Consider the following 20,241-nt stretch of genomic DNA (forward strand, 5'->3'; position numbering starts at 1 on the left):
AGGAAGATGTTCAGATTTGTTAAATAGTTATTTTAAAAGTTCACTGAGATGTTTAATATGAATGAATTCTAAGCATGAATACCTGTACTTTCCATAGGTACAGAAAAATCTTTCCAAAGGTAAGTATTTTATACAGCATATTTATTTATAGTGAAACAATCACATATTAAGAATCATTATTTTGACAAGTACACTAGGCACAGCATTTTTCTTAAGTAAAAGAAAAAGTACTTTTAACTAAATTGTGATAGTGCATATGAAAATAAGGTAGGTATCACAAATCACAAATCATGGCACCTTTTATTACAAAAGGCATCCATCCTTATAATTTCTAATATGTAAACTTAGAAATGATATTATAAATCCATTTGGAAGTGTGTGTGTGTGTGTGTGTGTGTGTGTGTGTGTGTGTGTGTGTATTTGTGTATTTGTATGTTTAGTGCCTCCACAAGCTAGGTAAACCTCTACCACCAAGTTATATCCACTCCTCAAGTAAGGATATGTGATTATACCTTTCTTTTACATATCTATCACTACTTCGTATACAGGATTACTGAAAATCATTTCAACCATGCTTTTCTGAAAGAGTGAAACAATTGATGAGCTGATATAGCATGCTTTTGTACAGATTCTCTTTCTGGACCACAAGGTCTTTTAAATGAACAGATCAGAAATGCTATCAAAGAAAGCTATTTGTATTAAATTGAAGTCTAGAACATGGATTTAAAATGCCAGATAAAAGTTAGGAAAAAGATACAGGGTTTAGGGCTAGAGAGATGGCTCAGGAATTAAGAGCACTGGTAACTCTTCCAGTGGTCCTGAGTTCAATTCCAGTAACCACATGGTGGCTTACAACCATCTATAATGGGATCTGATGCCCTCTTCTGGCATGCAGAACCATATACATAAACCATATACATAAAATAAATTTCATATATATATAATATATGGTTTAGAAGACTAAAATCTTTAGATTAAGTTTTCATTTGAAAATTGAAATTATCTAGGTAACGAACATCATATAAGAAAGCATAACTGAAGTATGCTGAGAAAGGAAGAATACTGAACAATGAGTGAGAAAAACAGACTACTTAAAAAGAAAGAGGGGAAAAGTAGATTTCCAACAGTACTGCCAAGGGGCAGACAGCAATGAAAGAACCCTCAATTTCCTTGTGTGAGACTGGACAAGAATACACACATAAATTAACCTACACGATCATTGAAACGGTTATTTATATTTAATCCATGACAATGTAAAACCTATTAACTAATATGTAAATGTGATTTTTATGTCAGATAAGGAAGCAACTGCTGAAAAATGAAATATTCAATTGCAAATAAAAACAAAACATCTTTTCTTTCCCTCCCACCATGTTGCACCCACAAATATATACCTTAAAGTCAATTCCTCCTACGAAGATGCGGTTAGGGATCACGGTTCCATATCTTGGGGCACTTGTTGGGTTATTCAAAGGCACAGGTGACACAGGATTAGGGGATGGAGATAATGAATCTGTTTGTGTCTGATTTGTTGTTTGCTGTAAAATAAAGTCATTTAAACCTTTGAGCATGGGGCAGGGCCATCAAAATAGTCATTTAGGTAAAATGTCATGTACTTGACTTGAACTTTATTCCAAAATTACCAAGACTAAATTAGACTTCATAGCTTTGGGGGGAAATAAAAATTAAATGAATTACTTTACTCTGGAGAATTGCTTACTATTAAATGTACTGCTCAAATTTACTTCCAATAATTATGAGGAATGCGATTTGTTAAGGAAGAACATTAAATAAGCCGGCTGTGGTGATGCACACCTTTAATCCCAGCACTCAGGAGGCAGAGGCAGGAGGATCTCTGTGATTTTGAGGCCAGCCTGGTCTACAAAGTGAGTTCCAGGACAGCCAGGGCTATTCAGAATAACTGTGTCTCACAAAAAACAAACACCAAATAAAGCATTAAATTCATAAAGAAGTGAGAGAGAGAAAGAAAAGATGCTCTGGCCAGCCATTGTGTCTAGCAGTGAAAAGCTGGCCTGGCACTCACAGCCAGCAGGCTGTTCTCTTGTTAAAAGAGATCAACACTAGATGAAGTCATTAAATTACAATGTACCAAGAGGAAAAGAAGCATTCTTTAATCATGCCTGAATACTGATAAAAAACAAAAACACTGTCTACACTATGAGAATTACAACCATGTCTCCTTTACCAATTTACCTTTTAAGTAATAATTTGCACAACTATAGAAATATTCCCATTTCCTCACAACATGCACTCACAACAAGCCCTTCTTCCTGAAATCTTGTCTAAAACTCTCAAACCTACATGGTATAAATCAAGTTCTTAACACCTGAGAGGACCCAAGTGTACTTTCTTCCTAGTTCCAATGACTTCACAGACACAACTCAATTACAGACATGTTCTTGGTAGTCGTAGGCTAAGGAGCACTGACAAGTTAATAAATTTGCACAATTTGACCTGGAAGTCAAAACTTTAAGTGCATGTATCCTCTTGAAAATTAGACTGATCTTTAAGAAAATGACATACCTAGCTTGGTGAAGTGGGGGAGGCAGAAGCAGGCAGATTTCTGTGACTTCAAGGCCAGCCTGGTCTGCATAGTTCTAGGCCTGCAAGGGCTAATCGGTGAAAAAATTTACATACCTAAACACTTAACTATATATAGATTTACATGATAAAGACTTGAGCTCAGTATGTATCCATTATGTTCATACTTCTAAACTGGCTTATCAATATCAATGTATAAAACTTTGCATATTGGCAACCAAACAGTGAAAAAAATTAAGAAACACGTTAAAAAACTATTATTTCTTAGCCAGGTGATGGTGGCACACACCTTTAATCCCAGCAGAGGCAGGTGGATCTCTGTGAGTTCAAGGTCAGCCTGGTCTACAGAGCTAGTTCCAGGAAAGCCTCCAAAGCCACAAAGAAACCCTGTCCAGAAAAACAAAAACAAAACAAAGCAAAACAAACAAGACAAAACAAAATAACAACAAAATATCTATTATTTCCTTCTGAGACTTTTAAGACAGTCTAGCATATCAACTTCTTCAAAAATACTAAAGTTCATAATTTGCTGAGAAACATTGAAGTTTTAATTTAGATGGTAGAGTTGTCCTTTTCTATATTTCATTTTATTGGCCAACCAAACCACTACTTTAGATGTTTCTATGATTAAAATATGAAAAGGCAAATTCCATGTCCTCATGAATATTATATCATAGTACAAAGTATCAGCTAACTATAATATATGGTATATTAGGAAATGGAAATAAACAGAGATGGACAGTAATATGTAATAGTAACAGAAACAATAGTTATTTCTGTTTCAACAAAGGAAATCTCTAATTGTAAATAGTACCAATGATATTCTAGAAAATATACTACCAGAGAAAATCTTCTAGCATCAACAGATATAACTTTGTCTCTTTGCCAACTAATTTATAGCAGAGAACTTGTTAAATAATAATTAAAAAGTTCAGAAAATTCTGTAAAAACTACAGTTTGTCCTCACATTTAAATAAGAAGACAAATTCCATCCTTTTTCATGAGAGGTGCATGAAAACAGTCCCAATGAAGAGACTCCAGGCAACTCACCTAGGAAAAATTTATTTATATTTTAGACAACCAATTCATTTCATCCCTTTGTTTTAAAGGCTTCTATCCTGTTGTGAATGTTAACTGCTTTTTTATTATTTATCACCTGCTAATATATATATTTACCTGTCACTTTGCACTATGCTACAATATTCATGAAGGCAGAAGGTTATACACACACACACACACACACACACACACACACACACACACATATTGCAACGTGTAAACCAGAAACATGACATAACAAGTGTTCAATGAGTATCTGGTGAATGTATGAACAAATAGACATTTGTTCCAGGAGAAATCTGCGTAGCATGTGCTGAACATTTGGATATGGACCTTAGTACCAGTCATATTCTAGAACACTTGTACTGTTCGCAGCTACAAGGCTTGGGCAGAGGTAATATCTAAGTTCCTTAGAGATTAGCCGTGGCTCAAATACCAGGAACCTCTAATTGTCAACCGTTTGAAAGCATGGAGGCAGCGGCTGCTCCCCAGCTGTTAGTGCGGGCTCCTCTGCTTCGTTGTAAAGGGTGGCCACTAAGAAGTTTATTAGAGTAATATGGCCTCACTGCCTCCTTCTCTGGGACTTAAAAAACAAAACCAAAACCAAAACCAAAAAACCCTAGAAACGGTCCATCTTTGCAAGGACAAAAGGGAAGAGGTGGGCTAACCGTCGCCGTCACCGCCTCGGTGCTCCTTCCCCTCTGGGGCCAGCAGGTGGAGGCGATGGGGGAAATGGCCGAACTGACAACTTCGTCGGGTTCTCTCGGGTCATCGTGAACTGGGGCACCGACGCGAGGGTCTCCCCCCTCCCCACCAAAGTGCGGGAGGGAAAAGAAGGCGAGCCAGCGAGAAATTTTGCCAGGCAAACCCGCCAGCAGCGGTGGCGGGAACCCTCAACGGCACCGACCACGCGCAGGCCGCCTCGTGCGCAGCGGGCCGGGGCCCTGCGCTGGCGCCCGCTGATTGGCTGCCGGCCGGCACGGGGCGGGGCGCGGCGGCACGTTACCAGGTTACCGGGCAGCGCTGGGGCCCGTAGGCCCCAGGCCGGGCCCAGGCCTGACCCGGGCTGTGCGCGTAGCAGCGGCTTTCCCTGGCGGGGCGGGGCGGGGCAGGGCAGGGCAGGGCGGGGTGTCGACCGCCACCCACCTGGTGGCCGCCGGCGACGACGAGGATGTGTCCTCGGAAGCGCGGGCGTCGAAGGCGCCGCAGTTTGGGCGGGAGAGTGTCTTAAGGCTTCTGCTCGCTTGTTGGCCACGGAGGGCAGAGCCTGCCCGCTGTCCCCGGCCGTTCCCCAGCCCCATTCTCACACACCCGACGGGTCGCCCTTAGCAGCGGGGGCCGCACCGCCTTCCTCCCCAACCCAACAGACAGCGTTTCGGCTCCGGCTCCGAAGCACACCCTTCCAGACCCTCCGAGGCCGCGCCACGCCGCGCAGGGCCCAGACCCCGGCCGGCACTCACCGCCCGGGACTCGGTCTCCATCTTTCCTCTCCACTCGGTAGAGAGGCAGGAGGCGCGGCAACTTCAAGTTGGAAGGCGCGTTCGGAGGAAGCGAGCCGGCGCGGCTCCCGTCGGGGACGCGCTCCCCCTGGCGGCGGCGGCGGGGGCTGCAGCAGCGCGGCCGGGCGAGCTGGTGGGGGGGGGGCGTGGGAGGGGGGCTGTGCGGAGGAGGCGCTGTGCGCAGGTCCTGGGGACGCTCGGCGTGGGACTGCGTAGTGCGACGAGCGGCGTGGGACTGCGCGTACTTTGAGGGGCGGCGTGGAACTGTGCACACTGCGAGGGGCAGCATGGCACGGGGTGGGAGGACAGCCTGGGACGGCGCACACTGCGAGGGATGCTCTCACCTCCCAAGCCAGGTGCACCTTGGAAGCCAAGAGCTGCCAGCAGCACGCTGTCGCTGTCCAAGCTCTGGAAAGCTGATCTCAGCCCTCTATTCCAGCATGGCCCATGTGGACTTCCGAAAGCTGGTTCGAGGACAGGAAGACAGTTTCCATGTGCAAACCTTGCTCCCACTCCCAGCGTCACATGCAGAAGCTGTGGATGCAGTACCCGATGTTGCTGCCACTCACCCCTGAGAACAGGAGGGGCTAATACCTTTAATCCCAGCACTGGGGAGGCGGAGGCAAGGGGATCTCTGAGTTAGAGGCCAGCTTGGTCTACAAAGCAAGTGTTCCACGACAGTTAAGGACTACAGAAGGAGGGCCTGCCTGTCTTACCCCCTTTCCTGTCCCAGTCTAAACCCCTGCCCAGAGAGAGAGAGAGAGAGAGAGAGAGAGAGAGAGAGAGAGAGAGAGAGAGAGAGAGAGAGCAAAAGAGTTCCTGAAGAGAACCAGCCTCATTAGACTTGGCCCCATAGCTTTGGGATCTCCTTGGAAGGACTGCTTTGTGAGGACTACCTTTAAAAGGTTCCCGAGAGCCCATCTTGACCCTTAAGTGGTATGTAATCCCAGTTAGATAAACTCTTTAATAAAGACAACCATTATTATAAACGACTATGCATGATGGACTCATTTTGTTTCAGGCACAACGCTGTATTGTCATTTCTCACACCAATTCTTCCAGTAGATTCACTTGTTGCGTCACAGGTGAATAAACAGGTAGACCAGTACTTTGGTCAATGTCTAAAGCTACAGCAAATTTATCCCTAGCATTCTGCAACTTCAGTCCTTTATCTTAAAAGATCAGCCATGTTTTTAAGCCATCACCATCAGCAAGTGTTAAAAGTTACATCTATGATAACCTGCGTACTATGTGCTTCTAAAAAGAGGCACTTAACCACAGAAGGTATTTGGTTTGGTATAATGAACAAAATCGAAGGAACAGTGACTGTGTCCCAAGGACTGTACTAGTGTTAGGGATAATACTGCACTCCTTCGTTCAGTTTCTCTTTTACTTTTTAATCCAACAAGAACAACTTAAATCACACAAAATTATATTGTAAGCATTGTGGCAGCTCAGATGGAATGGGATGGGCAGGGATTCTGGCACTCAGGAGCCAAGGAATACTGAGTATTACAGCTCAGATGGACAGGGATTCTGGCAATCAGGAGCCAAGGAATACCACAGGTCAAAGTAAGCATAGCAGCTTACACCCTGCTTCAGGGAAAGGCTTCCCCAGTGTATCAACTCTGTTCTGGTAGGAGAGGGCTTCCCCAGCTCCAGAGAATGGCTTCTTCTCAATGTAACAGCTCTGCTCTGTCAGGAGAGGGTTTCCCCAGGGAAGTATAACAACTCTGCTTTGCCAGGGGAAGGTTTCCCTACTCTGCCCAGGTTCATTTCTGCTCTGGTGAAAGAAGGTCTCACCCAAACCTCATTGGAGAGATTTATTGGGAGGGAAGAATCCTGGAGAGTGGGTACCCTCTGCCAGATATAGCCTTAAAAAGTAACTACTTTTAGTAAGCAGGAAAAAAGAAAAGGAAGAAAGAAAAGATGGGCAGAAAAGAAAAGACGTTAGCTCATCATCTTTTCTTTCTTTAGTTCTGCTGAGAGTGTGTTTCTATGGCTGGCCCTTTCCACCAACATACCTGATTCAGCAAATGCAGATAGATTTGAGACATGGTCTTCCCTACAACCCACAAGGTCAAGGCATTGTTGAACGAGCTCACCGAACTTTGAAGGAATGCTTAATAAAACAAAAAGGGGGAATAGGCCAAGGCCGCACCCCCAAAGAGAGAATATCTCTAGCTCTACTGACTCTTAATTTTTTCAATTGGATGTGGATGGGCGCTCAGCTGATGATCGCCATCACAGTGTCTTCCCCATTGATAAGAGATTTGTAAAATGGAAAGATGTCATTTCTGGACTATGGAAGGGTCCCGGCCCAGTGTTATCCTGGGCGAGAGGGTCTGTTTGTGTTTACTCACAGGATCAGTCAGAACCTCTGTGGATTCCTGAAAGACTGACCAGGAGAGTTCCTGCCTCTGAAGATGGCAAGGCACCTGATGCTGACAATCATGATGGTGGTACTGGTCAACAAGATGGAAACGGGTCCATGATGTGGGATCCTGTCGGTGTTTCCTAAACCTATGCCAATTAGGCATTCTGCCCAAGTTTCCCCCAGATTTTTTAGTAGCAATTTAAGTTTAAATTTACCTTTTTTGCCTTTAGATAAGGATATTAGTCCTGTAGAGGGAAATGTTAGTTTTGTCTTGGGAGGGATGCTTATCCTAGTCAGTCTCATTGCTTTATGGTGTATCTGCAGCATGAGGGTTACACAGCAGAGAAGTAATGCCATGATTGCACAAGCCTTCGCAGCCCTGGAGGCAGGGCAGTCACCTCAGGCTTGGTTAAGTGTGTTAAAAGGCTAAGCAGTCATCACGCTCAGGATGCGAGACGTAGTACTGCACTTGAGGCCAGCTATTAGCGGCTTCATGGAGGGCAAGTCTGATTGCATATGGGTTGGTATCGTAATCCCATCTCTGAGAAAAGATATCGGACGGGTGTGGCACCAGCTTGGCTGATAACTGGGCATGGGGGGCCATTACAATGTCCCTTGTTCATCAGAGATCAGACCTCTACCCTTGCCTGTTGTGTTTTAAACAAAAAAGGGGGAACTGTGTGATGGGAGATGTCATTCTGTATATGCTTCTCATACTGGTTAATGAATAAAGCACTGTTGGCCAATAGGAAAGTAAGATAGGAGGGACTAGGAGACAAGGAGGAAAGAGGAAGTAGTAAGGAGGAGTCAAGATGGAGAGTCAGGAGAAAGCAGAATGCCGGCCGGGTTCCCGGTAAGAGAAATACATAGATCAGCAGAAATGGGTTAATACTTAAGACAGAGCTAGCCGATAAGAAACTAGTACCTGGCCAACAGTATAATATCAAATACAGAGTCTCTGTGCATTATTTGGGGCTGGCTCGGCAGCGGGACAAGACTGGTGGCGGACGGTAAAACCATACTTCTTACAACTGTGGGAAGCCACAGCATTAAGGTGGTGCCTGGCTGGATGCCAGGTAGTTCGAGCTTAGCTGTAAACAAGCCTTATTTGGAAGTGCTTGATGGATATGGTGTGCTTCCTCCTTCTGTGGCCTATCTGGGATCGCCAGGTGGCATGAGCTGATTGGGCAGTGAGCACACATTTAAGGACTTGCTGGGGCTGGGAGGAGCAGAAGCTGATGTACAAGGTTCCTGAATAAACTGCTTGAAGAAGAATCATGGTGGTGTTTCCTTGCTGGCCGAGGTAGACATGACAAGGAGGCACTTGAGTTCAGATCCCCTGAGTTATATAGCTAGATCCTGCTGAGAGAGGAAAGGGGGGCAAGGAGAGAGGCAGAAAATGCCTGCTGCCCAGCACAAGGTAGGAACACAAGAATTACTTGTAGCAGAAAGTAAAGAACCGGTGACCACTCTCCCCCTGTGCACTTTACCCATAATCCCCATCTCTTGGCCTTTTCTACTTCAGTCATGGGCTCACAGCTGGGCTATAACTCCTTGTTGGTAAGGTGAGACCAGACACCACCCTTCTTGTCCACAGCTCCTGGAAGTTTCTTAAGGCTATATCTTACTACAAAGAAAAAATGTCTAGTCGTGAGATATAAAAAGAGTTGGCTTTTTTCCCCCATAAGATAAAAACTGGGAGAGTTAGGACTTGAGAAAATATAGGCCTGGCAAGACAGCAGCTGTCGCAAACCACTGTAACACTTTTCTGGACTGAGAGTGAGGAATAGCTTATATTTCCAGAGAGCCATTTTCCCCTCTGTCTCCTCCAGTGAGAGGATAAGATGTAAAATTTGATTGATTTATCCAGAATGTTTTCCCTGTTTGCAGTTTATATGGAGGTCGATTGTTTTTCACCTTCACCTTCCATTCTCTGAACTCTCTGGTGTCCTGGTCCAGGGTTATTATTAACTCATTGGTTAGTTTTCTAGCATCTCAGATGCCAATAATTACTTTTTTAAAATGGACATATAATAACTTTATTTGTGGAATACAATATCCTAGAATAATTACATCAAGCTAATCAACATACTTTTGTTTTTTTTAGACCTACTTACTTTTGAATGGTGAAAACATTAAAGTTTTAAGCAGTTTTCAAACATACATTATCATGTGGCCACCAGGATGTGGTAGTAATAGATTACTAAGGTAATTTTTTTCAGACTCTTTTTAAATTTAGAAACAATCATTTTATATCAATCCCTTTCCTGCCCCCCACCCTCCCATTACCCCTCCCACCCCCAACCCTCTCCTCAAGGATGGTGAGATCTTCCATGGAGGGTCATCAAAGTCTGTCACATCATTTGGGGTAGGGCCCAGGCCGTCCTCCCTACTTCTGGGCTGAAATAGTATCCTGCATGAGGAATGGGCTCCCGAAGTCCATTTGTGCACTAGGGGTAAATACTGGTTCCACTGTTAGAAGCCCCATAGACTGCCAGGACTCCTAACTGGCACCCACATTCAGAGGATTTGGTTACATCCAATGCTGGTTCACCAGTTTTACTACTGGGACTGGGGTCTGTGTGCTCTCACTAGATCAGGTCAGCTGGTTCTGTAGGTTTCTTATCAAGGTGTTGACTCATTTGCTCATCCCTCCTCCCTATGACTGGATTCCAGGAGTATGACTCAGCGCTTAGCTGTGGGTGCCTGCTTCTGCTTCCATCAACTACTTGATGAAAGGCTCTAGGCTGACAATTAAGGTAGACATCAATCTCATTACAGGGGAAAAGCATCAAAGGCGGCCTCTCCACTACTGCCTAGATCCTTAGTTGGGATCATCTTTGTGGATCTCTTCTGAACATTTCACTAGTGCTAGATTTCTCTTTAAACCTGTACTGACTCCCTCTATTAAGGTATCTCTTTTCTTGTTCTCCTCTGTTCTTCCCATCCCAGTCTTCCTGATCTCTCTTGTTCTCCCCCCTACTCTTCTCCCCTTCTCTTTTTCCTACCCCCCATGCTCTCAATTTGCTCAGGAGTTCTTGTCCCTTTCTCCTTCTTTGGGAGACCATGTATTTTTCTCTTAGGGTTCTCCTTGTTACCTAGTTTCTCTGGTGGTGTGGATTATAGGCTGATAGTTATTTACTCTATGTCTAATATTCATAAATGAGTGAGTACTTACCATGCTATTCTTTCTGTGACTGGGTTACTTCACTCAGGATGGTTTCTGCTAGTTCCATCCATTTGCCTGTGAATTTCAAGATTTCATTGCTCCCACCTCCACTGAGGAGTACTCCATTGTGTAAATGTACCACATTTTCTCCATCCATTCTTCGGTTGAAGGGCATCTAGGTTATTTCCAGGTTCTGGCTATTACAAACAATGCAGCTATGAACATGGTTGAATATATGTACTTGTTGTATGAATATATATCCTTTGGGTATATGCAAAGAGTGGAATTGCTGGATCATGACATGAGGTAGACTGCCATTTTCCTGAGAAACTGCCATACGTATGTCTAAATGGAACTTGTACCCTAATTAACATCTTTCCCATGTCTTTCTCCAACCTCTGGTGACACCACTCTATTTTTCTCAACTTTCCTTTTCAATATTAATTTATTTTACATATTGATCCCAGTTCCCTCTCCCTACTTCCCTTCCTCCCTCTTTCCCTCTCTCCCACCCTCTTATGACCCTCCAACTACCCTCCCCTCCCATCTTCCCCCCACTCCACATATACGGTGATGCCTTCCAGGAGGTGTCATCTACATATGTCAAGTCATTTGGAGTAGGGACTAGGACTTCTCTCCTCTATCTAGGTTAAGGGAGTATCCCTCCATGGGGGATGTGTTCCCAAAGTCCTTTTGTATAGCAGGAATACATCCTGGTTCCACTGTCTGAGGTCCCTTAGACTGCTCAGGCCTTCTAGCTGAGACCCATATTCAAGGGGGTCTGAGTCAGTCCCATGCTGGATTCCCAGCTATCAGTCTGGGGGTGCCCATTAGCTCCTCCTTGTTCAGGTCAGATGTCTCTATGTGCTTCTGCAGCGTGGTCTTGTCCTCCCTCTCTGCATCTGGATTCCAGTTCGGCTCAGTGTTTAGTTGTGGGTATTTGCTTTTGTTTCCATCAGCTGCTAGATGAGGGCTCCATGATGGTGGATAAGTTAGTCATCAATCTCATTATCAGGGAAGGCCATTTATGGTAGCCTTTCCACTGTTGCTCAAATTGTTAGTTGGGGTCAGCCTTGTAGGTGTGCAGACATTTCTCTAGTTTCAGTTTTCTCTTCAAACCTATAATGGCTCCATCTTTTATGCTCACTCAGTCTCTATTTCTCTCTCTCCCTCTCTCTCTCACCTATTCTACGTCTGACTCAATCTTCCTAGTCCATGTGCTTTCCTCTCCTCCCCTTCTCTTTCTCCTAGTTCTTCTCCACTCACTGCCTTTTCCCACTCCCCATGTGCTCTGGAGATCTTGTTCCTTTCCCCTTCTGTGAGGGACCTTATATGAATCTCTTAGAATCCTCCTTGTATCCTAGTTTCTTTGGCGGTGTGAATTATAGGCTGGTGATCCTTTGATCTAGGTCTAAAATCCATATATGAGCGAGTACATGCCATGTTCCTCTTTTTGTGATTGGGTTACCTCATTCAGGATGGTTTCTTCAAGTTCCATCTACTTGCCTGTGAATTTCAAGATTCTTTTTTTTCCCCCACAGAATAGTATTTCATTTCTTCCATTTCTTTAAGGTATTTTCTCACATTGTCTTTAAGGGCCTCTATCATTTTTATGAAGATATTTTTTAAGTAGTTCTCTTCTGCTTCATCTGGGGTGTCCAGGTCTAGTTGGTGTAGATTCCCTAGATTCTGGTGGTGTTTTGCTTGCCTTTCTATTGTTAGGTGTTTTCTTGTATTGCTGTCTTTCCATGGCTTCTTCCAGTAGGTGTAGGTGGGGGTCTCTCTCTCTATGGTACTCCCTAGGTGGTCTTAGGTAGGTCAGAGGTTCGATGTCTGTTTCTCTGGGTCATCCAAGCTCTCTAGGAGGCCTTTCCTCAGGCAGTGGCCCAGCTATGGGGGTCAAATATCATGCTCCAGCAGAGACCCGATGATGGGTTTCAAAGATTTAGCAGGTAGGGACTCAGGATGGTCCGGAGTGGATAGGTGAATCTCCTCCAGCAGAGATCGGAGGTGGGGGTCAGAGATCAGGCAGGTGGGGATTTTGGGTGGTTCTCTGACAGAGTCCTGGCGATGGGGGCTAAAGATTTGGTAGGCAGGGACTCAGGATGTTCGTGGGCAGATAGGTGGATCTAGCCAGGGTCAGGCACTCTCCAGCTGAGGCCTCTAATAGAGGCCGGGAGATGGGGATCAAGGATCCTGCCGGCAGGTCAGGATGGCCCAGGCAGATAGGCAGATCTAGCCGGGCTCTGCCTTCTCAACTTTCTACTCTTAGATTTTACATGGAAGTGTTAATTATACTTCAGTGAGTATAATGTCTCACAGGTTCATTTACTTTTTACAAATAGTGGGATTTCCTTGCTTCTAAAAGGCTGAATAGTATGATCTTGTGTGTGTACTCCACTTTTCTCTATTCACTGACACACACAGGATGTTGAGAATAATGCTGCAGAGATACAGATTTCAATTCCTCTGAATATATACGGGGAAGTTTTTAAAGCATTTTCACACTGCTATGCAAAGTGTCTGTACTAATTCACATGACCATCAATAGTGTTAGATTCCCCAATCTCCCAACCACTTCATAGGGATTGAGTCTACAGGCTCCCATATACACAGGAAGTCTACTGTTGAGCTATACCACCTTAGGTCCCTCCTTTTTCCTCTGCCTCCTCTTTCTCCTCCTCCTCTTCCTTGCTCTCTGCTTTGTGAAACTTCTAGTTTGCCTAGGCTCTTCTCACCTCTTGGGTCCCAGCAACCCTTCCACCTTAGTCTCCCAAAGTCCTAGGAGCAAGCCTCAGCACCACAGCTTTTTGATGCTCATCATCCTAAAAGTTGTGATATTTTGTGATTTTAATTTACTTTTTCTGGATGATTGGGCATATACATCACTTTTCATTTACCTGTCTGTTTGCTATTCACATGTCTTTTTGGGAAAAATGTCTGTTCAAGTCCTTTAGGCATTTTAAAATTGTTTTTTTTTAAAGTTGCTTGAGTTCATTATACATTTTTGATATTAGCTTATGTATGGATTATAAGTGAATATTTTCTGCCACTTTATATGTTGTCTCTTTTTTTCCTTGGTGATGCAAAAACTTTTGGCTTGTAGTTTTGGGATTATGACAAATGCCTTATTGACCAGATCAATGGCATAGGAATTTCCCCTTGTTTTTTATTTTTCTAGTACTTTAAGAGTTTTGGGTCTTATGTTTAAGTCTTTAATAAGTTTTAGTTGATTTTTATACATAGTATAAGAGGTCAATTTCATTCTTCAGTTTTCCTAGCACCATTTATTGAATGGAGTATCCTTTCAATGTTATTTGTATGTTCTTGATTTCTTTGTTGAAAGTCAATTGGTCATAAAGCATACAAGTTGATTTATGGTCTTTTTTATCTCATTCTATTGGTCTTTGTGTATGTACTGATATTTTAAAACTGGAGTGAGGCCTACAGAGCATTCTCTCTCTCTCTCCCAATATGTGTATGTGCATCACTAAATACAGCTTCAGCTATTTGTTATTTCTTCTTATGTGTGTGTGTTCCATATGAATTTTTTCTATTTCTGTGAAAAATTCCATTGTTATTTTGATAGTGGCAGTTTGAATCTGAATATTGCTTTGGAAAATGTGAATATGAATATATTGATCCTTATAACCCACAAATACAGGATCTTTTTCCTTTATTTATGCCATCTTTGGGTTTTTAATTATTGATTTTAGTTTTCAATATATATATGTTTCTATATATATGTTACAATTACATTTGTTTCTAAATACTTTTTATGCTATTATAAATAGGATTGTGTGTTTAATTTTTAAAGGACAGGTTGTTGCTGGCACATATAATTATTAAATATTTTTGTATGTTGATTTCAGATCCCACGGTATTACTGATTCTTTCTTCATTTATAGAAGTCATGACTTGAATAATTATATGAATGATTTCTTTTTAAGGGAAGACCTCATGTTTAGGAATATCTTACCTTCAGAGTTCTTTGAACTGTATCAGACATTCCCTAACAAACAATAAATCTACTGTAAACCACATATAACTGCATAAACGCAAGACTTCACGGGAAGGGTCATTTGAACACATTGTTTACTCAAAGGCTCAGAACCAACTGTTTGCTTCGCAACTGCTCTCATCTGTTGACCACTGGCTTTGCTGTTTTCTACCATCTTCCCACATTTACGTCATCCTTCAATTTGATGAATGAGGTTCTTTCCTGGATTTCATAACTTTCTTAGTTCACACTCCTCAAACTTTTAGGAACGTTGGCAATGTTAGCCATTTCTATAGGACGTCTCTTCATACTATTTCAAACACCTGTACATGAACATTGGTTGAAGTATTCTTTGTACTCTCCTTTAGCATCTGCAGTTTTCCCGAGTGTTGGGGGATTGTTGCTTTGGTGCTCACTGCTCTTTTATAGCAAAGACAATCCATCATATGCTCTGGTGCACAAGGAAGTCAGGCCAAAGGAGTGAGTAGGCTGACAGCCAGCCCTTGTTCCTTCACTCATATAGTCCCAGTTCCCTATATATTCATGGGGTTGCTGCTTTCCCTAAAAAGGTGCTATATATGAAAGTTGAAGCCTTCTGTAAATATACCTTGTGTATCCATAGAATGGTATCAAGGGACAGTGGTGTATAGTCATCATGTTTTATTATCACATTGCAAGACATATGGAACTGCTTGGCATTTGGAAAGAAAATTCATCCTGGTGAGTGTTGTGAGTTGAGCTCCTCAGGAAACAGACTGTGACCTTTGCATGCAGGAAACCTTTTATTGTTTCTGGCACCTGGTCCTGGGAACAACACTTAAGAGGAGTAGGGGAAGCAGGGCTGGTCAGGCAACAGTTGAATGGTACTGTGGTTGCACTGAAACCTTAGGCAAGATGGGAATGGCCCTTCAGAGTTGTTCCTTGGTATCAGGCATTTTAAACATTCTCTTTGTTGCCTTCTATATTCATCCATGCTCACTGGGTTTTAGGCTGTTCCTTTGGAAGAGACTTGATTATGGACAAGATGGTACTGTTTATCTGATGGCAATTTCTGTGAAGGGATTCAATTGACCATAGTCAAGACTTCTAGCATCTGGGCTCAGTGCTGAAGGAGTAATCTGTTTGGCTCACCAACTACTGCTTGCTGTAGGTTGAAGGAAAACATGATAAAATCAGAGTAATTTTTTTGGAAAGTAATTTTTGTTGTCTATACAGATTGTTCCTTAGTTATTATTAGGAAACAGTGACTACTGGAATCATAAAACTGGCAATTTTAGTCTGTGACATCTAAACTCCACATAGCATAGTGTGTCTGAGAACTAGAAACTTGAATCCATCTTTCCATTAGTTTGTGCTTTGTTAGTTCTGTACTCAAGAAAATTGATATTTGTGATTGTTGGGGAAGTAGAATTAAAAAGAAAATAGCCTGACTGAAGAAGTCTTGTCACAAGGGTAATAAAGAAAGGAATGAGTTCTGTTATTAAACTTGAAATCAGAATGTGATGTGTATTAAGGTAATTTGTTAAGAGATTGCAGATGTAGAGGAAGGGTCCACTGTCTCTGGACTTGCAGACAGAACCCATTTCATCATACATGGTTCTTCTGAACTTTACTGATGACATGGTTTGAATGCTCTGACTGGCTCATATGTTCTTAGATGGTGGCCTTTAGGAGGTGGGGCCTGGCTGACAGAGGTGGGCCACAGAGTTAGGTCTTTGATGGTTATGCCTGCTTTGGTTCTCTGCTTATTGGAAAGCACTATTTGAAGACTTGCTGTCACATGCTCTTCCTATCATGAGTAGGGCTGTTCCCACTACCATGTCTTCCCTGCTATGATGAACTTGAGTCTGTGAGCCAAAATAAACCTTTCCTCCTTTGTTTCCAAGGAACATTTTATCAACTAGCCGAGAAAAGTAATGAATACACCTGTTAATAGTGGGGACTATGTTAACCTATTGGCTTTGTCTAGATCAATGGTTCTTAACATGTGGGTCATACCCCCTTTGAGGGGATCAAATGACTCTTTCACAGGGGTTACCTAAGATCATTGGAAAACACAGTTATTCACATTACAATTCATAACAATAGCAAAAATTACAGTTATGGATTAGCAACAAAAATAATCTTATGGTTGGATGTTACCACAACTTGAGGAACTGTATTAAAGGGTCTCAGAATTAGGAAGATTGAGAAACACTGACCTACAGAAAAAAACAAATTTCTCATATTTTTATGACAGAAGGAAGTTTTGATAATTGGAGCAAGGTGTCCACTAAAATTAGGTTCTAATTAGTCTCTGCTTGAGACCAGGACTTAGGACAACTATCTCTTGATGTTTGTATTCCCAAGATTGATCCCCAGTCTTTGGGAAATACTCTGAATCTTGAGAATTGCAGATGGTTTATTTAAAATTTACAAAGACTTCCATTAGGAAAGAGAGAGATTCTGGAAGGAAAGAGGAAGGGAAAGTAAGCATAATCTTATCTTCAGTATCAGGAACCTCTTGGTCTTTATCTAATTTATCATTACTTTGTAGGTTTAGACTATTTAAGACAGAGTCTCCTTGAAGTGCTGAAATATTTTTGGGAACAACTGGAATTCAAGGCCACAATTTAAGCATATGGGGTGGCATCACCGATTAACACAGCTCGAGCTTGGTCTTAGATCTTATCATGCCATATAGTGATTCAAAGAGTTGTACCTAATTCCTCTTGTGTTCTTGTGGAGAAGCTGTAAAATGTATGTTTCCCACCCCAAAATAAAGATGACAGCAATTACAACATGAAACTACTATAAGTATCAAATTAGATAATTCATGTAAAGCCCATATTTAGTAATTGAGCACTGGTTCTTTTTCTTTTTTCGGAAGGTAGAGAAAAATTATAGTGCACAGTGTTGTTAAGAAAGAAAATTTAATGTTAAAGATTGTCACCATTAACAAAGCTGAGAAAGCAAAAAGAAATAAATTAAAAGCGAAGAATAAAAGTTGATTGGCTGATGCAAGTGTCATGTTATTGCTGTGTTTACAAATGATCACTAAATTTCACCTTATGCTGCTAGTTACTTTGGTGTGTGGCCTTATTTAACTCAATTTGGGTTAATCAACCAATGAATCTACAGTTTTCATTTTTTGCTTTGGTTATTTTAAATTTTATTTTTGTCTGGGTTGTCAATTCATTTGATTATGAATTCGTGCTCCTTGTAAAAAGTAGACATGAACAGTGGCTGTCAATGTAGGAGAGTTTCTTCGGGTAATTTGTGAACAGATTTGTGTGTGTGTGTGTGTGTGTGTGTGTGTGTGTGTGTGTGTGTGTGTGTGTTTAATGTTCTGATTCCTTTGGGAGTGGACTCATTCTTTCTCATAGTTTTTTTCTTTATTCTGTTTATTTTCTTTGATTGTTCTTTTTCTTTATTCCCTCCCATTATTGCTTGCAGCTTAATTCACTATAAGGAAATTCCTTTCATCTTCAATGCATCAGTGAATGGTTCCTTTACTTTTTGGAAGTTTTCATGAACGTGACTGTTACAAATGGGCATTCCAGTGAGTCAGGTGAGTATGGGAGTGGAGTCAAGTTAAGTGAATTTAACATTACATTATATAGTTTAAAATAATCCAGAGTGTATGAATGGCTTAAACACTGCTGGGGCACCTCTGCTCTCACACCTTTTTAGATGACATCTCACAATGTAGTCTAGATTGACCTGGAACTCACAATGTAATCCAGGATGCTCTCATACTTGCAAGTTTGTCTCAGCTGCTAATGTTGCTTGGCTATAGGCATTGTGCTGGTCAATTTCTAACATGACACTCAAACCTAACACAAGTTAGGGGCATCTTGGCAGAAGGAACCACAATTGAGAGGATGCCTCCATCAGATTGGTCCGTAGGCATGTCTGTACAGCATTTTCTTGAAAAATGACCAATATGGGAGGGCCCAGAATACAGTGGGCAGTGCTAGCCCTTTGCTGAGCAAACCATGGGGAGAAAGCCAGTAAGCAGTGTTCCTCCTTGGTCTCTGAATAAGCTCGTGCCTCCAGATTCTTACTTGAGGTCCTGCCCTGACTTCTTTTCATGCTGGACTGTGATTGGTACCGTAAGCAGAAATAAACCCCTTCCTAGACAAATTGTTTTGGTGTTGATGTCTATCCCAGCAAGAGAAAACAATCCAGGACAAGCATATGTCACCATGCTTAGCCTAAAAACCTCTGATATCTATAATGTGTTCACCAGAACTGACCTTGACACATGATGCTTCCCAGTAATGTTTAAGCAATTCCTCAATTTTGGGTTATTTTAGTGTATACATTATAATTAAAAAAATATTTGACTGGGCTCATGAACCATACAAAGAGTTGGAGTTATCAATCTCTCTGTTTTCTGGAATCCCCTGAATTTCTCTCAAAATATGCCCCACTGACATCCCCCAACACACACTTCTATATGGTCAAAGTGAGACTGCTAGTAGAATCTGCATTTGTTTTGAGACAGGGTCTCACTGTGGTGTGGAACTCATGTAATCCAGACTGGCCATAAACTTACAACAATGCTGCTGACTCAGTCTTTCAAGTGCTGGGATCACAGGCATGACCCAACATTTTCTTTTAGAATCTTCATTCTGAACATAGAAGATATCTCAATTTACTTCTTCATATATTTAGGTAAATGTGAATGTGAACCCTTACATTTTCTTTCCACAATTTTGGGAGACCATTGCTATAGATTAAGAGTTTTGAGGAAAATTTGTTGAATTTCCATTAAGTTTACACTATATAAAAGTGAATAAGATCCAAATTTTAGTCTAGAGACAGATACATATAATGAGATGAATTAATATGGTACAGCAAATGCAAAAGGTATTAATGAAGGGTAAAAGGTGACTTTGGATTTTATACCACCAAGACATTGAAAACATTAGATTATGTAATCAGACTCCTAATAACCTGATGGTCCTAGTGTATTTGGTATGAAATTGTTTCTTGTGTGACTGTGTGTGTGTGTGTGTGTGTGTGTGTGTGTGTGTGTGTATGTATGTATGTATGTATGTACATGAACATATATACAGGGTACTTTACAAGACCAAGACTAAATATAACAAACTCTCATCCTTTGGTAAATAGAAATGAGACAGAATATGAACTTGTTATGTCATCATAGACCATTAATCTGAATATTAATTGGAGTTACTTTGTAAGGCAGGGAAGTATCCATGCGAGTATTAGAAATGGGTAAGGTGAGCAAAGGATGAAAAAGCATCATAGTGAAAAACATGCATTACTTGTATGTAATGGTTTTACAGATTAAGAAGAAAAAATGCTCCGGGGGCTTAGCCCTTAGCTCAAAGTAAAAAAAAAAAAAATGATTTAAAAAGTGGTTGCATAAATGAAAATATACAAAATTTTGTTGGAAATATAAAAATCAGTAGTTTTACTATTTTAGTAGGTGCCAGCTACATTTATTTATTTATTTATTTATTTATTTATTTATTTAACTTTTTGTTTTTTTTGAGACAGGGTTTCTCTGTATTGCTTTGGAGTCTGTCCTGGAACTAGCTCTGTAGACCAGGCTGGCCTTGAA

The 20,241-nt window shown here is 41.7% G+C and overlaps 1 protein-coding gene across 3 annotated transcripts in view; it reads right to left on the reverse strand.

Moving 5' to 3' along the window:
- Positions 1-5,129, reverse strand: part of Boll (boule homolog, RNA binding protein) — a 101,392-nt gene extending 96,263 nt beyond the window's left edge. For all 3 annotated transcript variants that reach the window (XR_007834873.1, XM_051190224.1, XM_051190225.1), the window contains exons 1-2: positions 5,082-5,129; positions 1,395-1,538 (exon numbers count right to left, since the gene is read on the reverse strand). Coding sequence is in view for 2 of the 3 variants with exons in the window: in XM_051190224.1 (XP_051046181.1) it covers positions 1,395-1,538; positions 5,082-5,102 (165 nt within the window). In the remaining variant the exon portion in view is untranslated. The remainder of the gene's footprint in view (positions 1-1,394; positions 1,539-5,081) is intronic.
- Positions 5,130-20,241: the final 15,112 nt, after the last annotated feature.

Source organism: Phodopus roborovskii, unplaced genomic scaffold (genome assembly GCF_943737965.1).
Source record: "Phodopus roborovskii unplaced genomic scaffold, PHOROB, whole genome shotgun sequence".
Lineage (NCBI taxonomy): Eukaryota > Metazoa > Chordata > Mammalia > Rodentia > Cricetidae > Phodopus > Phodopus roborovskii.